The sequence below is a fragment of the Glycine soja genome, chromosome 20 (genome assembly GCF_004193775.1).
Source record: "Glycine soja cultivar W05 chromosome 20, ASM419377v2, whole genome shotgun sequence".
NCBI classification, from domain to species: Eukaryota; Viridiplantae; Streptophyta; class Magnoliopsida; order Fabales; family Fabaceae; genus Glycine; species Glycine soja.
The window spans coordinates 42,869,125-42,890,960 of NC_041021.1; the positions used below are offsets into that span (position 1 = coordinate 42,869,125).

The 21,836-nt window shown below is 30.5% G+C and overlaps 1 protein-coding gene across 1 annotated transcript; it reads left to right on the forward strand.

Moving 5' to 3' along the window:
* Positions 1-9,026: 9,026 nt before the first annotated feature.
* Positions 9,027-12,363, forward strand: LOC114403027 (cytokinin hydroxylase-like). Its single transcript, XM_028365736.1, has 4 exons — positions 9,027-9,368; positions 9,671-9,900; positions 10,027-10,641; positions 11,707-12,363. The coding sequence occupies exons 1-4, from the start codon at positions 9,080-9,082 to the stop codon at positions 12,130-12,132; spliced, it is 1,560 nt and encodes a 519-aa protein (XP_028221537.1). The 5' UTR covers positions 9,027-9,079; the 3' UTR covers positions 12,133-12,363.
* Positions 12,364-21,836: the final 9,473 nt, after the last annotated feature.

The window sequence follows — 21,836 nt, forward strand, 5'->3', positions numbered from 1 at the left end:
TATCTTATATTAAAATAAATGAGAATAAATTAAAAATTAAAAACTATTAATATATATATATATATATAATATTATTATAACATCCAACAATATTACAATATACTATAAATAAAATAATAATAATAATAATAATAAATAGAACCTAAAGGATAGGTCTTCATGATGATTCTCATCAAAGTAGTCACAACCGTGATGAAGTGGTGATGGTGAAGGTTGCTATTGAAATTATATTTATAATGCACATTATTTGTATCACTAGTTACTCCCTATGCTCCTTGGATTCAATCTGTCTTAAGTTTAGCAATATACTTGTCAGTAATTATTGTATCTAAAGTGGTCATTGTTGGACGCCATGACATCTGGCTCTTAGAATTCTAATTAAGTACATGGACGTTAGAAATAATTCGTCGATATAAATTGCTAATTTTCTTGCTTTGAAAGTTCATATAAATACATGGACGTTAGAAAAGATTAAAGGTGATTTATCTAGATTCTTGGTGGAATTTCACCATAATATCAAACCAGCCATTTATTATTCTCATTCTATAAATATCGAGCCCTAAGACTATATGGAGATTATAGGCGAATTCAACTTATAGAGTAAATGTACAAGGTGCTGTAAGTGATTCTTGCGAATAGGTTGAGATTTGGTTCTTGCATAATATTATATGAGAGATTCAATTTGCGGCTATTTATAATAGACATAGACAACTGTTGGATGGGGGTGTTAATTATTAATGAATCGTGAAAGAAAGCTAAAAGGAAAATAAATGAGTGTGTGGTATTTAAAGTAGACTCTAAAAAGGAATATGATGCAATAAGCTATAAATATTTGGATTTCACTAGGTTGAAAATAGGCTTCTTTACTTTGTGAAGGAGATTAATTATTACTTATTAGTGAATTCATTAATAATGTAAACGCAAATAAGGAATTTCCTTCAGGCAAAGAACTTAGACAAGGGTATCCCCGTTCCTTTTTGTCATTGTAGCAGAAAGTCTGAATGAATTTATGAAGAAGCAAAAAGCTAGGCTATTACTTTAAAGGATATATACCTGCAGGTATGATCTCAAAAAAGGTGTGACTGATTTTTTAATCAGCAAAAAATATATATCATGCTATATATAAAGGTACCAGTGGTACCACAATTGTGTACAGAGCAAAGACCTCTACCAACTTGATTTCCTACAAATTCTATATTTTGTATATCTAAGAGGAACATAGTTACAGAAAAAGGTGTGATTGTATCCCACTTCACTTATATATACCAGCGATACATTGCAATATTATAGATGAGGCACGGAGAAGCAATATTGTGCGATTTGGGTCCATAAAAAAATATTCTGAAACTATTTGAATAATTGTGCTGATGAGGCTTCAAGTGAGTTTTCATAACAACTCTAGTATATACATAGCTAGGTGTCCAAATGTAAGAGAGGAGTAAGGCATCTTCATGGGAGCGAGTTTAGCTTCCACATGGCGTCCTGTCATGGATTTGTTGAAGAGATTGTTCAGACGGAATGGAAAAACCTTATCAATGTATATTAAGTTTTTTTTTTCTTTAAGAAAATTTGTTTGGTTTTTTGTAAGACTCTTCAAATTAATGTTTGTGTTATTTTTTTTACCAAAATAATTTTAATTAATTTATATTTTAAGTCAAAAAATACTAAATGCTAGCTATAAATTAATAAGATAAACTAATTTAAGCAACAATTACTCATTTAAGCTATTTAAGCAACACATTATCATATCATATACACTAATATCAAACTTGTTAAGTGCTTAACTTTATCTAACTCATATAAACACTCGCGTTACAAATGATCTTTGGTTAGATATATACATAATACGATTTATGTATATATATTGGTAAAAATTAATTTTAGATTTGTGTATTTCATATTGAATAGATCTTAATTATTCTGCTATATATGTATATAAATATACAATAATTGATAAATATACTAAGAAATCATATAAATATTAAAGCATAAGAGAAAATAAAAATAATTAGATTAATTTCACGATTCTTAAGGAAGAGCCAAACTTTAATTATTCTTTAACTAGAAAAGAAGATTTAGTTGCAAATCATTTGTATAGAAAGCACAGAGAAAAACAGAAGTTAATTTTAATAATAAAAAACCAGAGAAATGAGTTATTGTCCTCCTTCCTCGCCTAAATGTTTCTTTAACTCTCCAAAATTCTTTGAACCTAGCTAAGAGAAACTGTCCCCATACAGCAGGTAAATCCTAACGAAATAGAAAACTAATATCTAATTTTATAAGAATAGGAAATCATATAAACAAACCCAAGTTTATAAGTATTCTTCACAGAATAAGTCTTCTAAAATATCTCTTAATTAAAACAAAAGTCATTAATCCATCATTCGGAATATTTTTCAAGATAACTGAATGGTCCTCATATCTCCTTAAAAACACCTCAATTGTCAAATTATTATTAGTTGACTGTCCAAAATCTTCATAAATTATACAATGATAAGATAATAAATCATTATCTTACTTGCTTTGCTTGGTCAATTTTAAATATAATATTTTTTACGTATAATTAAGTCAAAAGAGTTATTAATTTTTCCAATTACAAAAATTTATGAATTAAAACAAATTTATTTAATTTATAAATATTTTTAATTTTATTTTATATCATTTTACATATTTATTTTGAATATTTTACATATTTTAATTTTTCCAACATATATTGAATTTCATAAATTATTATGTAAATTATTTAGATAAAATGTTATATATAATTTATACAATTTTTTTTAAAATTGGTTTACATAAATTCATTTTCATATGTAAATTATTTTTATTATAATTATATAAACTAATAAAATTTTAATATTTATTTTTTAAGAAAATTTACATGTTAATATTTTTTGTTTTAACTATAAGAAATTACTTAATAAATAATTGTATTCCAATTATATAAAATCAAGAAAATTACATAAATTAATATGCAAGTTATTTATATAAACTATTTAATTATACAAATTATGTAAATTTATTTTAATATATAACTTATACAATATTTTATTTTAATTAATGAAATGGTTGCAATAATCATTGAATGAAATGCATAAAGTTGAGAGAGACTAAAATGGTGCTCTGCAATAATCCTAGGTTTTCTTCACTTGCCAGCGAGACATGAGAGTTGATGGAGATTGAAAAACATTCGCACTTTCCACTTTGGTAACGTGACTCTGACTCACAAAAGTGATAGAGTGAAATGCACGTTGCATTGCTTTTACCGGTGAATATGTGTTTCTTTCATCAGTTCAATGCAGTATGACGTTATTAAAAATATGAGTTTCTTTTATCAGTTCACTACAGTGCACTGAACTATTTTCTGAAATAGTTCAGTCTTATAAATTGATTTTTTAAAACAGTTTAAGTTCAGTTTATATTTAAATAATTCAGTTATTAAAAGTTTTAGTTCAATTCAGTTATTTTGGCCCGCCCTAGATGCAATGGTTCTTTTAACTTTTGGCATATATTCTGCAGAAAGTAACAAAGGGCGTATGATCGCCGTGCCTTCAGTGTGGATTTGCATAGGGAATTATTATGGGGATGTTTGATTTAATTGTTTTTTATTTTTATTTGTACGAAAATAGAAAATGGTGATGAAAATATGTTTAGTTTGATTTTTAAAAATATTTTTAGTGAAAATATTTTCTTAAACGAACCAAAAATTGAAAATAATAAAATCTCATTTTCAGTGTTTTGAGTTGAAATCAGAAACTTTATTTTGGATAAAATGAAAATGAGATGACAATGTAATTTTAAGCAAATCTAAAAATACATTTTTTTTAAAATACGTTTTCATTATTTTTATTTTTTAAAAATAAAAAATAAGAAGTCAAATCAAATATGTTTTCCAAATTCTAATCTTTTAAAAATGAAAATAATTTTCAAAAAATAAAAATATAAACGAAACACGCGTTAAGATACTCTCACCTTATGTTCCGTTTGATCATGTTAGCCCTGTACACCAAAATTTTTGGACCAAAAACCCATCCATTTTTGTGTTTTAGTATATATAAATACTTTTCCAAAATTAAATAACTAAATAACTTCTATTTCTTTCACCTGAATCTTATACTTTTCCAAAATTTGTAATCATGCTTGCTTCTTGTGAAAAATCCAATTTTTAGCCTATTTTAATTTAATTAATCCTCCAACTTGTTCCACAAAATACAATATATATAATTATAAGACTACCATGGCAAACGTTACCTAACAAAGCAAAGCAAATAGATATATAATATATGTATTTTTATGTATTGTGAAGAAGCCATCATACCAAGTGATCCACACATCTGCTACGTTCACGATATATGTGAGAGAAGACATTCAGGAAAACGTTTTTTAATTTGACACGCATTTAAGTCATCAAATGATAAAAAAAATCCGAAACCTTTAAAACATGAAAAGTATTTTCTAATCTATTACATGGGTAGAAAAGCTAGGGTCACACTATCCTAGAGGTTTTACCTTAAATAAGCCACTTTTGTCAAGAAAGCACATAATTAATTTTTAATTCTAAATCAATAGACCGTTAGGAAGTCATGCATGAACCTTGTTAAATTAAGATCATCATTGTGTGGTTAATTGAAAGCGAAACATCAGACAAAATTTTGTAGTTAATACTATAATCTTGCAGCATGTTTGACATTTAACCAGTAAATCTATTTATTTAGATTAATTTGATTTTAAAAATTAAATTAAATTAAATCAATTTGATTTAATTCATATGTTCATCTTTAAATAAAATCAAATTAATATTATATAGCTATATTTTTTTAGGTCTTGGTTTTATGATTTAGAAATTGATAATGCTATATTTTATTTATATGTACAATATTTATATTGGCGAGAATAGATGGTTACCTGAACTAATTAACCCAAAATTTCTCTCTAATAAAAGATATAATGCTACCTTTTAATGTTTATTAAAAAAATACCATTTAATATTAAATTTTTATATTGTATTAGTTAGATGGTTGATTTAAGTGATATATGTTTGATTTCTTTTCAGCAAATGATCTGCAGGTTTGCATCTGTGTATGTAAAAAAAATCAATAGAAGAACTAATTCTATGTGCTCTAAGTAAATAATAATAATAATAATAATAATAATAATAATAATAATAATAAAAATAAAATCTTACTTTCACATGCCAAAGAATCAGATATCATCAGCTAAACTAGTAGGTGTCTTCTTTAATAAACAAAAAATACAAGTTAATTCATTAAAAAATGCAAATTACTTTCTCTTTTGAAATATACTAAGATATAACATCAGAAAAACTGAGTAAAATTTAATACGTTGATTTTATGCTGTGAATATTTTACCAAAAGATTGTGAAATATAGTATTTCAAATATGATGTGTCTCCCGTTGTATACATTGAATAAAATCTATAAATAAAATTAACGACTAATGCCAGGGAAACAAACTAAAATCAAATTAATGAGCATTGCTCAATGCTGAGGGCACCAATATTAAAAATAAAATAAAATAAAGCACCTTTTGATTTTGTCTAACATAACGTGTGAAGAAGCAGAAGATATATGCACGTTTGTAATGTTTTGTAATATAGGCAATGACCTTCTTTCAGAACCAGCTCTCCCTTTAAAATCGTTTCGTCCCACTCTCCGGTAAAATAGGTCACTGACCGACCACATTATTAAATTCTTCTGTATAATTATAAAAACCTAATCAACAGTGCCTATTTGTAGCTAGGTAGAGTGATTCCAACGAAAGGGAATAATAGTTAAAACTTAAAAGAATGGAAGCTTCTTCCCACATTTGAAAAACTACTCAGATAAAGACAAAAACACTCAACTATATATATTGGGGTGTCATGAGTTTTTTCTATGGTTTTCTTTATGTGTGTGATTAATTTCAGCTCATATCAACTTACTTTCAGTGAAATATTATCATATAATTAACATTCTACTAATAATTAGTTTATTAATTGACAGATGATTAGTGTGAACAAACGATCAACTGGGGTTTATATATCCCAATATACTAAAGTAAATGATAGTTAAATTACAAAGTGTTGATATATATTGGAAATGTGATAAGACAGATAAAAAGTGTAAATTATAAAGTGACTGTGAAAATTATTGAGTGCGAGTTAATTAGTATGAGGTTGTTCGAGTTGAATAAGTTATTAAAAATTTGAGTTTTAGTTTAAGTATGTAACTGTGTTGTTAAATATTTAAAAGAGTAATTTTATTGCCTTTAATTATTTTATTTGATTAAAAAAATTGTTTTGAGTAAAAAAATGTCTATCCTTTGAAGAAATGATAAAAATAGAAATAATAATTATTTAACAAAAATATTTATTGGATAAAATATAAAATATAAAGAAAAATCTTATTTTTAATAAAATAAAAATTTGTTAATATTTTATTTTTATTTATAATTTTAATAATTTAATTAAAAAAAACACCATTCCTGAATCTATTCAATTAAGTAATTGTGCGCGGGGGCTGGTACATAGATTAACCAAAACCATGATTGTAATGGTGTTAATTGCTCCTCTTCTCCCTAGCTATAAGTGGAATTTGAACACTAATTAAGTTCCAATCCAAGGAGACAATGAATGGAGGGGGTGAATAGTTATAAAAGGCATTCCAGTATATTATTTAAGTTAGTAGTAATGCTCCAACATAGGAGTGTTGTATGCCTGAGAGTATTAGTTAGTTGTTCTCGTCTCTTGTTGTCTTTGTCCTCTTGTAGGGAGAGTGAGAGACGCAATTTACATAGTTTAAATATAAGTTCTAATTACGAGATCCTATATCTATATCTAGTAAGAGTATATAAATAGTTTATGCAAATAATATAAAGATTTTTTTATATTATTATTTAATTATAAACTGTTATTTATGATAAATTTATTGATTTTTATAATAATTATTTAACAATTTTATTAATGATCCTTTCTAAATAATGGCCTGGTGATAACTGTTTTTTTTTCTTATTTTCTTTCGAACTAATATCGTTTGATTAAAAGGTTAGATACCAAGTGTGAAATGCCTTTAGATATTCAAATCTTAATTTATTATGTTTTAATTTGAGAAATTAACTCCTTTTAATAGGCACAAAACTTGGTTGATATAGTTAGTGGGCGATAATTTTAAAAGGATGAGAATATTAGGTTATATATATATATATATATATATATATATATATATATATAATGGGAATAATGGATTCATTGCTGCAAAATATATTTAGAAGAAAAAAAGTTGTTGCAGAGCTAGTGTAATAAGAATTTTTTAAAGAAATCACTTATCTTAATACTATTCTTTCGTTGACTGTAAAATTCTGATGGGATCCGATATGTTATTATTGGTATATGATCGCACCTACGAGGACACGCTATCAAAGCTATACTAGTACTCTTATATAAAACATAGTCAAACCATGTGAGGAAAACATGCGATAAGGATTACGGGGTAGTATAAACCTTATAAAGCTCCTGTCAAAGGCCTATATGTTCTTTCCTTTAAGGCTATAATAATTAATTAACCTCTTAAGCACCACTCCATAAAAGGAGAATTCTTTGGCAAATAACCTTGCGTTGTGCTGATATGTAGCCAACCACATGATAGAACCTGGATGTTTTTTTTCCAACGTGTTCTTTTTCTAGAGTTTTCCCAACGTGTTAATATAGTTGAGTTGTTTAATTTTTATATATATGACATCAATCACATCAACTGTAATTTTTATATCTATACAACAATATACAAGCTCGTGCAGTGTAAAATTTATATTTTTGTCCTACTCTTAAAGTGAAATGATCACTTAGATTCTACAGCATTTCTCTCAGAAAAATCTAGTATTTATTCATATTTTTAAAATTTTAAAAGTTAGTATTATAAAATTAAATATCACAACCTTTTTCTTTTCCCATTATTGTACTAGCTCGTGTATCTCTTCAAGTAAAAATAAGGCGTGATGTCCCTCGTTCATGCGCGTAGACCTCGAGTTCCCAATGCACGAAGTTCACAAGTTTTTTCATTCTTATTTCATTTTGAGGCAAACACAACGATTTTTTTTAAGTAATATGAGTCGTGAATTATAAATATAAATTACTTTAATTCCTAAAATTACAATATATATTTTTAACTCTTAAAACTACTAAATAACAATTATTTTAGTTATTTAGATTATCAAATTAATGAATAATATATATACCGTCACTCACAAAGGAAAGTAATGGATAAGCATCCACATGCTACTTGATTTTTTTTTCTTGATATTACACTACTAGAAATCTAGAGAGATAAAAGAGAGAAATATATATATATATATATATATATATATATATATGATCATAAAATAATATGATATATCATGAGTCATGAGCCTCTAAGGCGTATAAATCATCAAATTAAATTGTTTTTTTAACTAAATTTTCTCGATACTAATGATGGGAAATCGAACTCCTATGTAATAGAAATATGTTCACAAATTATTACTCAATCACATAACAAATTAAAGATTCAAACGACTGACATTTATTTTTTAAAATATTAAAATAACATTTTCATAATTTTATATGGACTGATATAATGTTTCGCATATATCCTGTATTTGGAAAATAAAAAAGCATAATGGTCAACCGTAGTGGCAGTGATTGTTTTTTTCCCTCGCCCTTTTCTTTTCATCCGATCCAAAAATAGCAAATTTGCCACCAATAAACTAAAGCTCTTTGGTCCAGCCGAAAATGTTCAAAAACAAAAATGCGACCAATACATTTGACACGAAAATGAAAGTTGGACCGAAAAGGAAAAGAAAATATTCAAATATAAGGAAAGGGTCAAAAGGTTCAAAGGGTCACAAAAATATAGTAGTAATGAGAAATAAATGTCCCACTCGTTTACAAAGTCAAAACCACGGAATATTTCGCTGCTCAAGTGCCATCTATAAATACCAATACAGCATTTTGCTTCCAACAACACAACCAAATCCTATATTGAACCGTGAGACAGATCGATACAAAGAAAGCTTTTTAACAGAGATATACATAAAAAAGAGAGAGAGGGATGGAGTTTCTAGGGCTAGCTGGGGTTCTTGTTGCCTTCTTGGCAGCACTTTGCCTCTTCTTGCTCTTGATATTAACATTTTCTTGGTGGGTTTTCCCTAACCAAACACTTAAGAAGCTTAAGAAATGTGGGTTGGGAGGGCCAACCCCAAGTTTTCCCCTTGGAAACATTAAAGAGATGAAAAGAAAGAATAACATTCAATCTTCATCAGTTGTACAATCCTCAAATCTAACACATGATATACACTCTTACGTTTTTCCCTACTTCTCTAGCTGGCAGAAATCACATGGTAAGCCTCCTATGTCATATATATATATATATATATATATATATGCATTTTTTCTCTCTCGACAATCATGTTTGAAAGACTGTCAAATATTAACGGTAAAATTCTAACTTAGTTTGTCATGTCGTGAGAGATTAGTTTTTTCTACTATACATATCCATGAATATAAAACATAACATAATAACTTAATTGGTAATTATTAATGAAGAGCTGAAGATATATATGTGTGTATATATATATATATATATATATATGCATGGAGCTAGTTCATGTTAAAGATGCATTTTGATTTTTTGTTTATGTAGGTAAGGTTTTCGTGTACTGGTTGGGGACGGAGCCATTTCTGTACGTTGCAGAGCCAGAGTTCTTGAAGAAAATGTCAACAGTGGTGATGGCCAAGAGTTGGGGAAAACCAAGTGTGTTTAGAACTGACAGAGACCCTATGTTTGGGAGTGGTTTGGTTATGGTTGAGGGCAACGATTGGGTTCGTCACAGGCACATTGTTGCTCCCGCATTCAATCCCATTAATTTGAAGGTATATCCCTCTCTCTTAATTAGTTGCATTTAATTTGTACCTCAGAAATCTCAACGAACATGAAATAGATCAAAATTTGGCATACATTCTAATTAGTTTTGTATTTTCTTGTGCAATGTGATATAGGCCATGGCAAACATGATGGTTGAATCTACGAATCAAATGATTGAAAGATGGGCTACCCAAATAAACACCGGCAACCCCGAATTGGATGTGGAGAAGGAGATTATAGCAACAGCTGGAGAGATCATAGCAAGAACAAGCTTTGGCATGAAAGACGACAATGCTAGAGATGCCATTGCTAAATTACGAGCCTTGCAAATGACTCTCTTTAAGAGTAATCGGTATGTGGGTGTTCCCTTTGGCAAGTATTTCAATGTCAAGAAAACCTTGGAGGCCAAGAAACTTGGGAAAGAAATCGATGAGCTCTTGTTGTCCATCATTGAATCTCGGAAGAATTCACCGAAGAAAAATTCTCAACGAGATTTGTTAGGTTTGTTGCTTCAAGGAAACCATCAGGTTGATGGCCGGTCAGGAAAGACATTAACATCTCGAGAAGTGGTTGATGAATGCAAGACCTTCTTCTTCGGAGGCCATGAAACCACAGCACTTGCCATCACATGGACCTTGTTGCTTCTAGCCATGCATGAAGATTGGCAAAACCAGTTGAGAGATGAGATAAGAGAAGTGGTGGGGAACACCCTAGAACTTGATATTTCTATGCTTGCTGGTTTGAAAAAGGTATGTTGTTGACATATAAATGATATAATATGCTACTAGCTAGTAATGTTATATATCATCTAATGACTTCACCGTAGAAAACGATAATAAAAAAAATACTTATGGCTATTTTAATAATGAAGTCCGCTATATATAATATGCTGGTTTGAATATTTTTTTATTTAATTGATAAAAACATTCCTTAGCCGCCATTTTAGTTATGTATCTGTGGTTGGGTTGAATCAAAATATGACCCGTAAATATTTTCAGATTATATTACGGTTAATTTCCTAATATATTTGTGACTGTGAATTTATATTTATAAAATATAAACAATATGCAATTCTTTTTTGTATAAAAGAGGAAATTTCCTAATATATTTGTGACTGTGAATTTATATTTGTAAAATATAAACAATATGCAATTCTTTTTTGTATAAAAGAGGAAATTGTATTTATATGATAAAGAGATAGGGAAAAAAAAGTAAGACACAATCATTAATGTATTGAAAGATAGAAAACTATTATAAATAATATAATTAAGTTAAAGCCCGTGGCAGCTGAAACACCAACCATATATTTCTTTTTATATTTTTTGTGTTGTACAAATTATATTTATTTTATTTTGTTGGATACACGGGGTGCTAGAAAGAAAACGGCTATCTGTGGCAGGCAACATGTGTACCTCCCTATGCCCTGGGGCTAATCCCACTACGCATGAGATACCCACAAAACACGACTTAATTCCAAAGAACAGAAAAATGTCACTTTCTTTCTAACTTTATTTTATTTTACAATAAAGCGTCAGCTTTTCCTAACCTGACGTGGTGTATCTTTATAATTGGCACTTGATTACAAAATTGACTTTAGATATATGTAGGGTTACTCTCTTCCTTGCTTTTCCTTATATAACTAATTGATTAAAATCAGCAAATGCTCATTAATATCCACAAGACCACAGGATATTTATGTAGACGACAAAATTGAAATGACTGTTTTTGTTCAATTTTTTTTAATGCATGAGTTTATGTTTCTTCCTAAATTAAATTATGATCTGACGCGTAAATAAATGTCTTTGACCACGCAGATGAAATGGGTCATGAATGAAGTTCTAAGGCTATACCCACCAGCACCAAATGTGCAAAGGCAAGCAAGAGAAGACATTAAAGTTGATGATATAACAGTGCCTAATGGAACCAACTTGTGGATCGATGTGGTAGCTATGCACCATGACCCAGAAGTATGGGGAAAGGATGCAAATGAGTTCAAACCAGAAAGGTTCATGGATGATGTGAATGGTGGGTGTAACCACAAGATGGGGTACTTGCCTTTTGGGTTTGGAGGGAGAATGTGTGTAGGTAGGAATTTGACCTTTATGGAGTACAAAATTGTGTTAACCCTACTTCTCTCTAGATTTACTTTTAAGCTTTCACCAGGTTACAACCATTCACCTTCGATTATGCTCTCCCTAAGGCCAAGTCATGGACTTCCACTCATAGTTCAGCCCCTTTAGAGTTTAGACACTCAACTCAGTTTTAGAAAGTAGACATATATATAGACTTTCTCTTAGTCCAGCTCACCCAATCGTAGAATAATTATAGTTAATTTACAAGAATCGGCATTAATTCCCAAACTGGGCACTTTTGGGTTCTTAATGATCCAAATTTGTGGACAATTGATGCCTTTGTTTGCTTGAATTACACATGATGGAAATATTTTAATAAGATATACCTATATTATATTTGATCCTTGTCTATGATTTTTTTATTAATAAATATTAATTTTATTAATAGAAAAAATCAAATTCATAATTCTTTTTCTTATTTCATTTTCCTTTAATTATCTAAATTATCTTATATATATATATATATATATATATATATATTAATCCAATGCACTTGGGATTTGTCTATGGATATTTGCATATATGAGAACCTAGACATGTGGATAAAGTTGATCGGATTCCCGAGGCTATCGATCCGTACAATTATCACGCTTTACTTGTAAAGGAAAAGGTAAAACTATATATAATTAAGCACGTGAAATTGCTTCAAATTCCTGCAGTGATTATAAGGACTTGTTGTGAAATTTCACTATTTAAATAACACAATTCATCGTAAAATATATAATTAGCTATTGAATTGTGCAGAATCTGCAGATCATAAATTATGTATGCATCAAACTAAAAAAGAAATAGACAAAAATTAATGCTATGTTTAAAACCAATATTTTTAAAAGTAAGACCGACTATTAAAGTGGTAGAAGTTCACAGTTTATGGGTTTAACTTAAGTTATATACTAAGTTGAATCAGTAAAAACAAAGCATATATTTTAATTTAATATAATATATTAAATAATAAATTATTATCAATTATAAAAAATAATTTAAATGCATTTTTAAATTAATTTAAAAAATAACATATCATATATCTTATAAGATAAAAATTTGTAATAATTAATTAATAATAACATTTTATACATATATATCATATATGAGACTATTTATTTTCAAGGCTTAATTCAACTTTTTCCCCTTAACTTTTTTAACTTTTAAGGGAATTTTGTTCCAAAAAAATTATTCTTGTCCATTTGTATTTCACTTTTAAAAATTTACGAATATTTTCTTTCGTCATTTATTCATTAATCCACTAATGATACTAACACTTTTTAGCAATTTTTAACTATCACTAAGCGCTCTTATCTAAAATAATAAGAGTGTTTGTAACATTGTGGCAACTAAAAGTTTTGATTATTATTAAGTTTTATTTTCCCCCTAGCTTTTGTCATATTCTTGTCATTGCTCTTCTTCGTCACCTGCTTCCTTTGCCTTCTTCACCCTCACCAATATGCCCCATGCCACTCCTGATCTCATCCTGTCACAAACAATCTTCTTTCAACTCCAACACAAACAAGCTACAAAATCAAAGCAACAATCTTAGAAGATGCTATCAAGAATAGCATAAACAACAAAAGGAGCATCTCGTGCATTATCTTCAATAGTTTTACACTATAACACTTATTTTGCTCTGGCACTCGAAGTTAAACTACAAACCCCCTTGAAATTCATTTAAGAGAACATGAAGTTGGTCCTAAAGTTCATAGAGGACAACCGTAAGTATTCAACAAAAATAGGAGCAGGGTTGATGGGTTTTGAAAAGGGGAGTTATGCTTTTATGAAACTTATGGTTGGAGTACAAAAACAAAGGGAAAAAATGTGTTTTTATTAAATAAAATTTAATAGTGACAACTTTCCTCTGTCACTATTAAAAATACATATTTTAAATATACGTTTGGTGATAGCTAAAAACTATCAGAAAGTGTTAGCGTCGTTAGCAAATAATGGACAAAAAGTAAAAGGTAAAATTGTGTGTTTTATAAAAGTTGAGGATAAAATATACTAGAATAATTTGTTAAGGATAAAATTTGTCAAAAATAAAAATTAAGAGAAATATAACCATTGGTTTAAATATAATTTTTTTATAAAAAAAAAACTTCACATTTGGTTATTTATCTATAACCATTGGTTTAATTAAGAGAAGATATTTTTTTACGACAAAAGTGAAATATTTTTTATTATCTTTTTTAAAATATGTGAATATAAAGAATAAAAACAATTATGCACAATACAGACTATCCAATCTTAAATAGACAGTTAAGATTAAATCACAAATTATATAATTTTTTTTACTCAACACAAATTATTATTAAGTGGTGATATAATCATTATTAAATAACTTTTAATTGAAAATCGCGAGTAGTTGCAATGATATTGACATTTGACAGCGTAACCACCTATGCATTTTTTTTAGTGGCACATCGAGTCGGATCTGTCATCACCACAAACTGATAAAGTCACCTGATCTGCAATGCTATATATGCTAAATGCCTTTTTTTTATTGCCTATTTTTTTATGAATTAAAAAGTAGAGGCTCTTATGAGAGGATATAATTCATATTCATGTACCAAAAACAGGGGGATATAAATAATTCCCCGCAACCCTCTTTCCCTTATCCATCACAATCACCAAATTAAAGTTGCCTTCTCTACATTATCAGAATTTAAAAGTTGCAAATTAAATTAGGTTTGGAAATGGGTGAGAACTAATGAAACAATTTGGTCGGGTACTAAGATACTTATATCTTCATAATATTCATTAAAAGGACTACTGTCCAAATTCATATTCAATCCAACAATAATTTTAATTTAGTGCTCATGTTCATATTTAATGTGTATTTATATACTTATATAATGAGATTCGACATCAATACTTTATTTAAGAAAAATATTTTAACATACCATATTTTATATATAAACTAGTAAAACAAAAGGCTATTTCAAATTTTTAGTTATAGAATAAATAAATAATTATAATTATATGTATAATCATACCGTGCAGTTCAGGTACAGATAAGGGGTAGATTAGTATCTATACCACAAAATTTTGTGGTAGTTTACTAATGACCGTATCTAAATCTGTTTGATGAGTAAAAGCTTAACACATTGTAGGTAATTTTTACGATCATTAAATTTGAGCCTAGTTGTCATATCTTTGCTGATGATAGACACTTTATATTATTCTCGATCCTTTAATTTCCTTAGGATCCTTGAACAACTTTGGTTAGAGTACTAGAAAATTAATTAAAAGAACCAAGACATTCTCTGCCGTTAAAGGCACAATTGTTCTTTCGTGGACGTCTATATCTTATAAGTAGTTTCTCACTGTTTTATGCTTCACACTTGTTTTGTTGTTTCTAATAAACCGTATGGTTAGTTAAAAACCCATCCTTGCTGGCCTAATTTCAATTGCTTGAATATAGACTCTTCTAACTCTCACTTTTAGAATTAGCTTGTTATCGTTTTAAGTGGAGGCTTAAAAATGACATTGTATTTAATTATAGCATTTTTTTTCTTTTAGTTTTTTGACGTTGAAGTATGGATATCTCATTTTATATTGTACTAAGAAGGAAATTAACAGCAAAGATTGAACTCATTATGTTGTCAAGAATCAACTAAAGATTAATACATTAGGGATAACGTATAAATAACTTTATATGTTTTTTAAAAAGTGAACATTAGTTATAGAACTTTATTAAAAAGAATAACTACGCCCCGGGCCACAAAAAAAAAAAAAAAGAGTATATATAAAACGAAAAGGAATTCACAAAATTTTAAAACAAGATTCACGCATGCATAACCAATAAGGCCACATGAAGTTTCTGATTCCCGTGTTGAAAGCTCATATCACCTATATGTAGAACTGGTCAATCTCATATTCTTAAGTGGGATTTGATCCAATCCAAAAAAAAAGGAATTTTTTTAATAATCAAATGTAATGTACCAAGATATAACTCCGTGCTATGTGTGGGTGGGTGTTTTGTCCTTGTCAACGTGTATTTATATGGAGCATGAAAAATGAAGAGAAAGGGATAAAGACCTACATGGGAATGAGGATGGCAAGAAGACACCACATTTTAATACGATAATATTGTACTATTTAATAATTGCTATTGTACCTTTGTGAAGTGATTGTATACCATTTGATACGCTAATGTTGTACTATTTCATACATTTTGATACGCTAAATTAAAACCCAAATGTCATTTTCAAAGGCTCAATAAAATTGACGTGCACTATCTTATTTTTTCTTATGAAAAGAAAAGACAAGTACAGATGAATATTGACGCGGGAACTTCAATATGCAGCTTGGCTAAGGGGCACTCAAGTGTTTCCGATAGCCATTTTGATACCGGTTAATTATCAGATTCGCTTCACGTCTTAGTTGTGGAATGGAAAATAATAAGCTTACACTTATTTTAGGTTTATGGGGTTGAAAGAAGAGGGAGAAAAACTTACACCTATAATGAAAGAAAAATGAAAGATAGAGATAAAAAGAAAATAGACTGAAAAATGAGATGAAACAAAAGGTGAGTGTATGCTTTTAGAATTGAACTTCTCCTCATCCTTCAAGATCTTAATTATGTATCAAAAACATAAATCCTTCGAGATCTTAATTTGCATTTGTTGGCACTAGGCAGAGTTCTTTATGTTCTTGCTCACGTATGGTGATAGTAGAGACAAAAGTAAAAAAGGGGAAGACAAGAGATTGGGAGAAAATTTTAACCTACATATAATATATAACAGAAAATGGCACTAAGAATAACGGATATTACAAAATCAACTTATATAGCTTAAACCAAGTTGAACGGTCTGTTTCATTGGCTAGCTAATAAAGATTATATAGGTAGATCAATATTCATTTTTACTTGTTTAATAGTATTTGTTATTAATTAGTAGCTACGGGTTAAATGGTACGATAAAGAAGACAAATAATAGATATGAATAACTTGATTTCTCATTTATGAAAAGAGATAAAGTAATATATGCAATAAATGATGTAATAAGTGTTTGAAATTCCTCCATAATTACAATTGATTCACATTTAACATGTAAATTCAAATACATAGGAAATTAAGGAATATACTTCAAGACATGCATACAAAATTGTGGAGCATTTTTCAAGAGTTTGGAATTAATTTTTTTGACCATGAGACATACACACTTCATTTAGGAAAGTGAAAATTAAAGTTGCAAGGAGTTTTGTGAATATAACTCATCTATTGGCATCCACCACTTACTCTTTAAGGAAGTCGCACTCTTTTATAAATAGGAAGACTTGTGAAGAGTTGGATTATCCCATCTCATCTCATCCAAAGAGAAGAAAAGCAAGAGTGATAGCGAAAAAGAGAGTTCTAGTTTCCATCATACTCAGTGAGAGTTGAGAGAAATTGTAAATTATCCTTGTTGGATGAGGTTGAGAGATATTGTTTTGTATTGAGATAATTATCGTAATCCTACTTTTAATAATGGAGATATTTACTGGCTTAGTCCTGTGATTTTTTACCTTTCACATTGAAAGAATTTTTCATGTTAAAAATTATTGGTGTCATTGTTTTACCCTTTATTCTTGTTTTTTCCATTTTCGCTAACTGCCTATTTTGAGTCTACAATGAGAAAAATAGTGTTGGTGTTTCCCAACAATAAGAAGGGAAGAGAAAAAAAATGAGGTAAACAAATACACAGGAAAAAAAGTAAATGTTTTTTTATCAACAAAAATAATAGTATATTATATTAGAAAAGCAATACAAGGGGTATTGTTGTATATACAAGTCAACACCCTAGTATGCAAATCTATGGTTCCTTAATACAAGCTATATAGCACAAATTAAAAAACCATAAAACTGGCTGTAGAGTTATCACAGATCAACCCATCAACTATGTACTAATCCCCCTTGTTACAAAATCCCTCCCTGATATTACTTGACCAATAGTGGAAAGGTATGTCAAATCCTTTTTCGAGGTTTGTTAGCCAAGTGTAGCAGCAAAATAGGGCATCCTTCATTAATTTATCAACGTTGAAGTTGTAGTTTGAGAAAAACTATCATTTTTCTATGGTGCTAAATGCACCATGTTTGGAGATCCACCAAATTTGTCAGCGCTGAACCCTAATGCCAGAAAACCTGTAGAAGGAATGTTAGAGGAATTGTTGTCTTGGATCTTGCACGAGAGCTCCGACCATGTTTATCCAAGACATTGATTCCCACCACGGCAGTGAGACTTTGTGGCAACTGAAAAACAAATGAGTTGCCTCATCTTCCTTATCTTTGCAGAATGGACATAAGTTATCGTTAATCTCTACATTCCTTCTATGCAAATTGTTCTTAGTAGGTAATCCATCCCTTATTAATCTACATGCAAAAAAAGAGGCTTTGCTTGGGATTTTTAGTTTTCACAGTTCTTTAAATGCTCTGTCCTGATTCTTATCTCTTGAGTCCTTATTAAGCAACTTATATGTGTTACCTACATTATATATCCCAGTTGAGTCTTCCTTCCATACCCATTTGTCTTGTTGAGAGTTGAAGGTGAAACCTTGTATTTCCTCCAGAAAATTGGCACCCATAACTATTTCAGCTTCAAAAAGGCATATCCTCCACTACACGTTTCACTCTCATGTTGTATTTGAAAAGGTCCCTATCTGTTGGATATATTGATTCTTCTTATTTGAAATGAGGTAGAGTCTAGGTTACTTTTCCATCAACGGAACATCATCTTCCTTCCACCCATCCTCCCAAAGTCTCACCTTTGATCCGCACCCAACCCTCCATTTTATTCCGCTTTTAAACCAGCTCCCCTCCCCAGCCAAATGACAAATGGAACTAAGATCTTGCCACCATACAGATTTTGATGTGGTCTTTCTAACCTCATCTAAATTTCTCCATCCTCCACATTTTGAATCCAGCACTCTAGCCCACAGTTCTCCTTGGTGGTGAAACAAATTCCATTGTCATTTTTTGAGAAGGGCATAATTAAATTTGATCAAGTCTCTGATTCCCAAATCCCCTTTCTCCTTTGATAAATAGACTGAGCCCCAACCAATCCAGGTGATCTTCTTTTGCTCTGAGTCACCCCCCACAATAACCACCTCTGTAACTTCACCAACTTATCTACCACTTTCTTCGGTATCCTGAAAAATGAAAGAAAATAAATAAGAATGGAGTTCAGAACTGACTTTATCAAAGTCATCCTTCCCCCAAAAGAAAGATACTTTTGTTTTCACTTTGCCAATTTTCTCTCACATTTTGACAATAGGATCCCAAGTTGCACTACATCTTGGGTTTGCCCCGATCGAAATACCCAAGTAAGGAAAAGGTACAACCAACAAACTGCAATTTAAGTATCTTGCAACATTCTTCATCCACTATTATGACATCCCAATCGCCCCAAAATTACTTTTTGCAAAGTTTTTTTTTAACCCTTAGACCAACTCAAAACTCCTCGACATCACCTCGATTGCTCTCACATTTTCCATTAACACTTCCTCAAAAAAAATCGTATATCGCAGAATACTAATTTCCACCTTATGTCTTCCAATAGAGAAACCTTTGAACTAGTTTTTTCTGCAATGCTTTTCATATCAAACCAGTTAAACCCTTTACAACAATATTAAACAGAAGTAGAACTAGTGGATCCCCTTATCTAAGCCCTTTTTGGGGAATGAATTCACCTTCTGGGCTCCCATTGACCAATATAGAGATAGAAGTTGATTTAAGACAGCCGTCAACAAGTATTTAAGAAAATCTCAACTGACTGAGTCATACACCTTCTCGCAATCAACTTTAAACACCATGTAACTCTTATTAGATCTTTTTGCTTCCTCAACTGCTTCATTAGCAATGAGGACATTGTGCAGCATGTGTCTGCCTTCTATAAAGGCAGTTTGTCTCTTCTCTATGATATTTGACATCACCCTCTTCAGTCTTCTTGCTAACAGTTTAGCCATAATCTTATAGATGCTACCTATTAATGAGATAGGTCTATATTGATTAAGGTTCTATGGATCATGAACTTTGGGAATCAGTGCTAGAAATGAAGCATTGCTTCCCTTCAGAAATCCTCCATTAACATAGAATTCATCCAAAAAATGGAGCACAACAGGTTTGATAACGTCCCAAAATTCTTTAGCCCATCCGATTTAGGACATTTCTCACTCCCACATTCCCACATTGCATCCTTTACTTCTTTCTCATAAAAACGCTCTACCAAAAAATCATTTTGATGCTAGCCAATGACCTGGAATCTGACCTCATCTAATCTGGGTCTCACCCCTTCGGTCTCCTCAAATCTCTTTTTAAAGAACTAACGAACCTCCTCTTTGACCCCATTAGGTTCTTCGATCCAGCACCCATCAGCAGGCAATCCTCTCAGCATATTGTGTATGCGATTCCTATTGACAATCAGATGGAAGAGGTGAGAGTTACAGTCCCCTTCCTTGATTCATCTGGTCCTACCTTTCTGTCTTAGCAAGGATTCATGAGAGTTAGCTGCAACCCACAACTCCTTCTGCAACTGTTTTCACAATTTTAATTCATGATCGCTCAACTGTCTTTCATCCCCATTAGTTTCTAGCAAATTCAACTCCCTTTCAATTCTACTTAGCTTCTTATGAGTATCACCCATTGCTTCTTGTTCCAAGCTTTCAATCTCTACTTAATACCCCTTACTTTTTCTTTTAGCACGAAACCACCCTAGCACCTTATGGAGTTTGCTGATCACCACTCACGAACCACTTTTTTGAACGATTTGTCTTAAAACCAGTAGTCTAGAACCGAAAAAGGCTTCGGGCCCTAATCCAAAGTGGAGGATCTCAACAGGATTGCGCAATGATATGAAAAATTCATCCCCAAGATGAACTGGGTACTGCCTTGCCATTTATTAAGCCATTCAGCAGATACTATAATTTTGCCTTCTTGAATGTGACAAGTGACTCCCAAACTCTTTGCCATAGCCCAGTTCATTGCTCCTTTTATCTGTTCACAAGTTGTAAAATTTGGTGTTATTGCTGAAACCCTAATTTCCTGTTGTTCACTACACTGTTCTTCCCATCCAACCGCTTCCTTCAATCCATTGCCCTTCGACATTGTTGGAAAACTATCATGTTTTCCTGAACCATTGATGTCTTTGCTGTTTGGTGGTATTATCTGTCCAAATTTGGGCCCAGAAGCTTTGTCGTGGCTTTTTTGCTTTTTCCACATGTGTTCCTGGAATAAACTTTCCAAGCAAGGGCTGGCTCATTAGTTTAGGATCCAGAACGTTATTATCCACTTCTTTGGATTCCACGTGAGTGTATTTAGCAAGGCCTAATAGGGGGCTATCACCCTCTGTTGTAACAATAGTTTATGGCAAACCGAAAAAATTATTGAGTCGCGGACAATGTCGCTTTCTTTAAGACGTTTCGTGGCACTGCCAAAAATTGTGCAAGCAGACTATCAACCACGAAGTCCCCAGGATAAAACAGTCCAGATCACTATATAAGATTCCCACTGCACTGAGGAAACCTTTCTAGAATTACACCCTCTTGTATGACTTAAAAAGTCACTATTATAGCCAACCGAAAATATGACTTAAAAACTCATTTTTATAGCCAACCGAAATTATGACTTAAAAAGTCACTCTTATAGCCAATCAAAATTATAGAGCGACAGAAAAAAAGAGGGAGAAGTTTGTCGGAAATGCATCGGCTGAAAAATGGGAAGGAGAAAGAAAAGTTGAGGAAATGCTTCTCAAGGACAAGAAAAAATGAAGAAATGAACTCTCTATATACAGGGAGTGAAACACTATTCAAGTGTTTATTCTGAGCGATATGAGATTTGAAGTTTTTTT

What these genes read in the sequence shown, in the direction of transcription:
- LOC114403027 (XM_028365736.1), top strand. Translation starts at nt 9,080, where the DNA reads ATGGAGTTTCTAGGGCTAGCTGGGGTTCTTGTTGCCTTCTTGGCAGCA. An exon ending in TCAATCCCATTAATTTGAAG is followed by an intron (nt 9,901 to 10,026) that starts GTATATCCCTCT and finishes AATGTGATATAG; the next exon opens with GCCATGGCAAACATGATGGT. An exon ending in TGCTTGCTGGTTTGAAAAAG is followed by an intron (nt 10,642 to 11,706) that starts GTATGTTGTTGA and finishes TTGACCACGCAG; the next exon opens with ATGAAATGGGTCATGAATGA.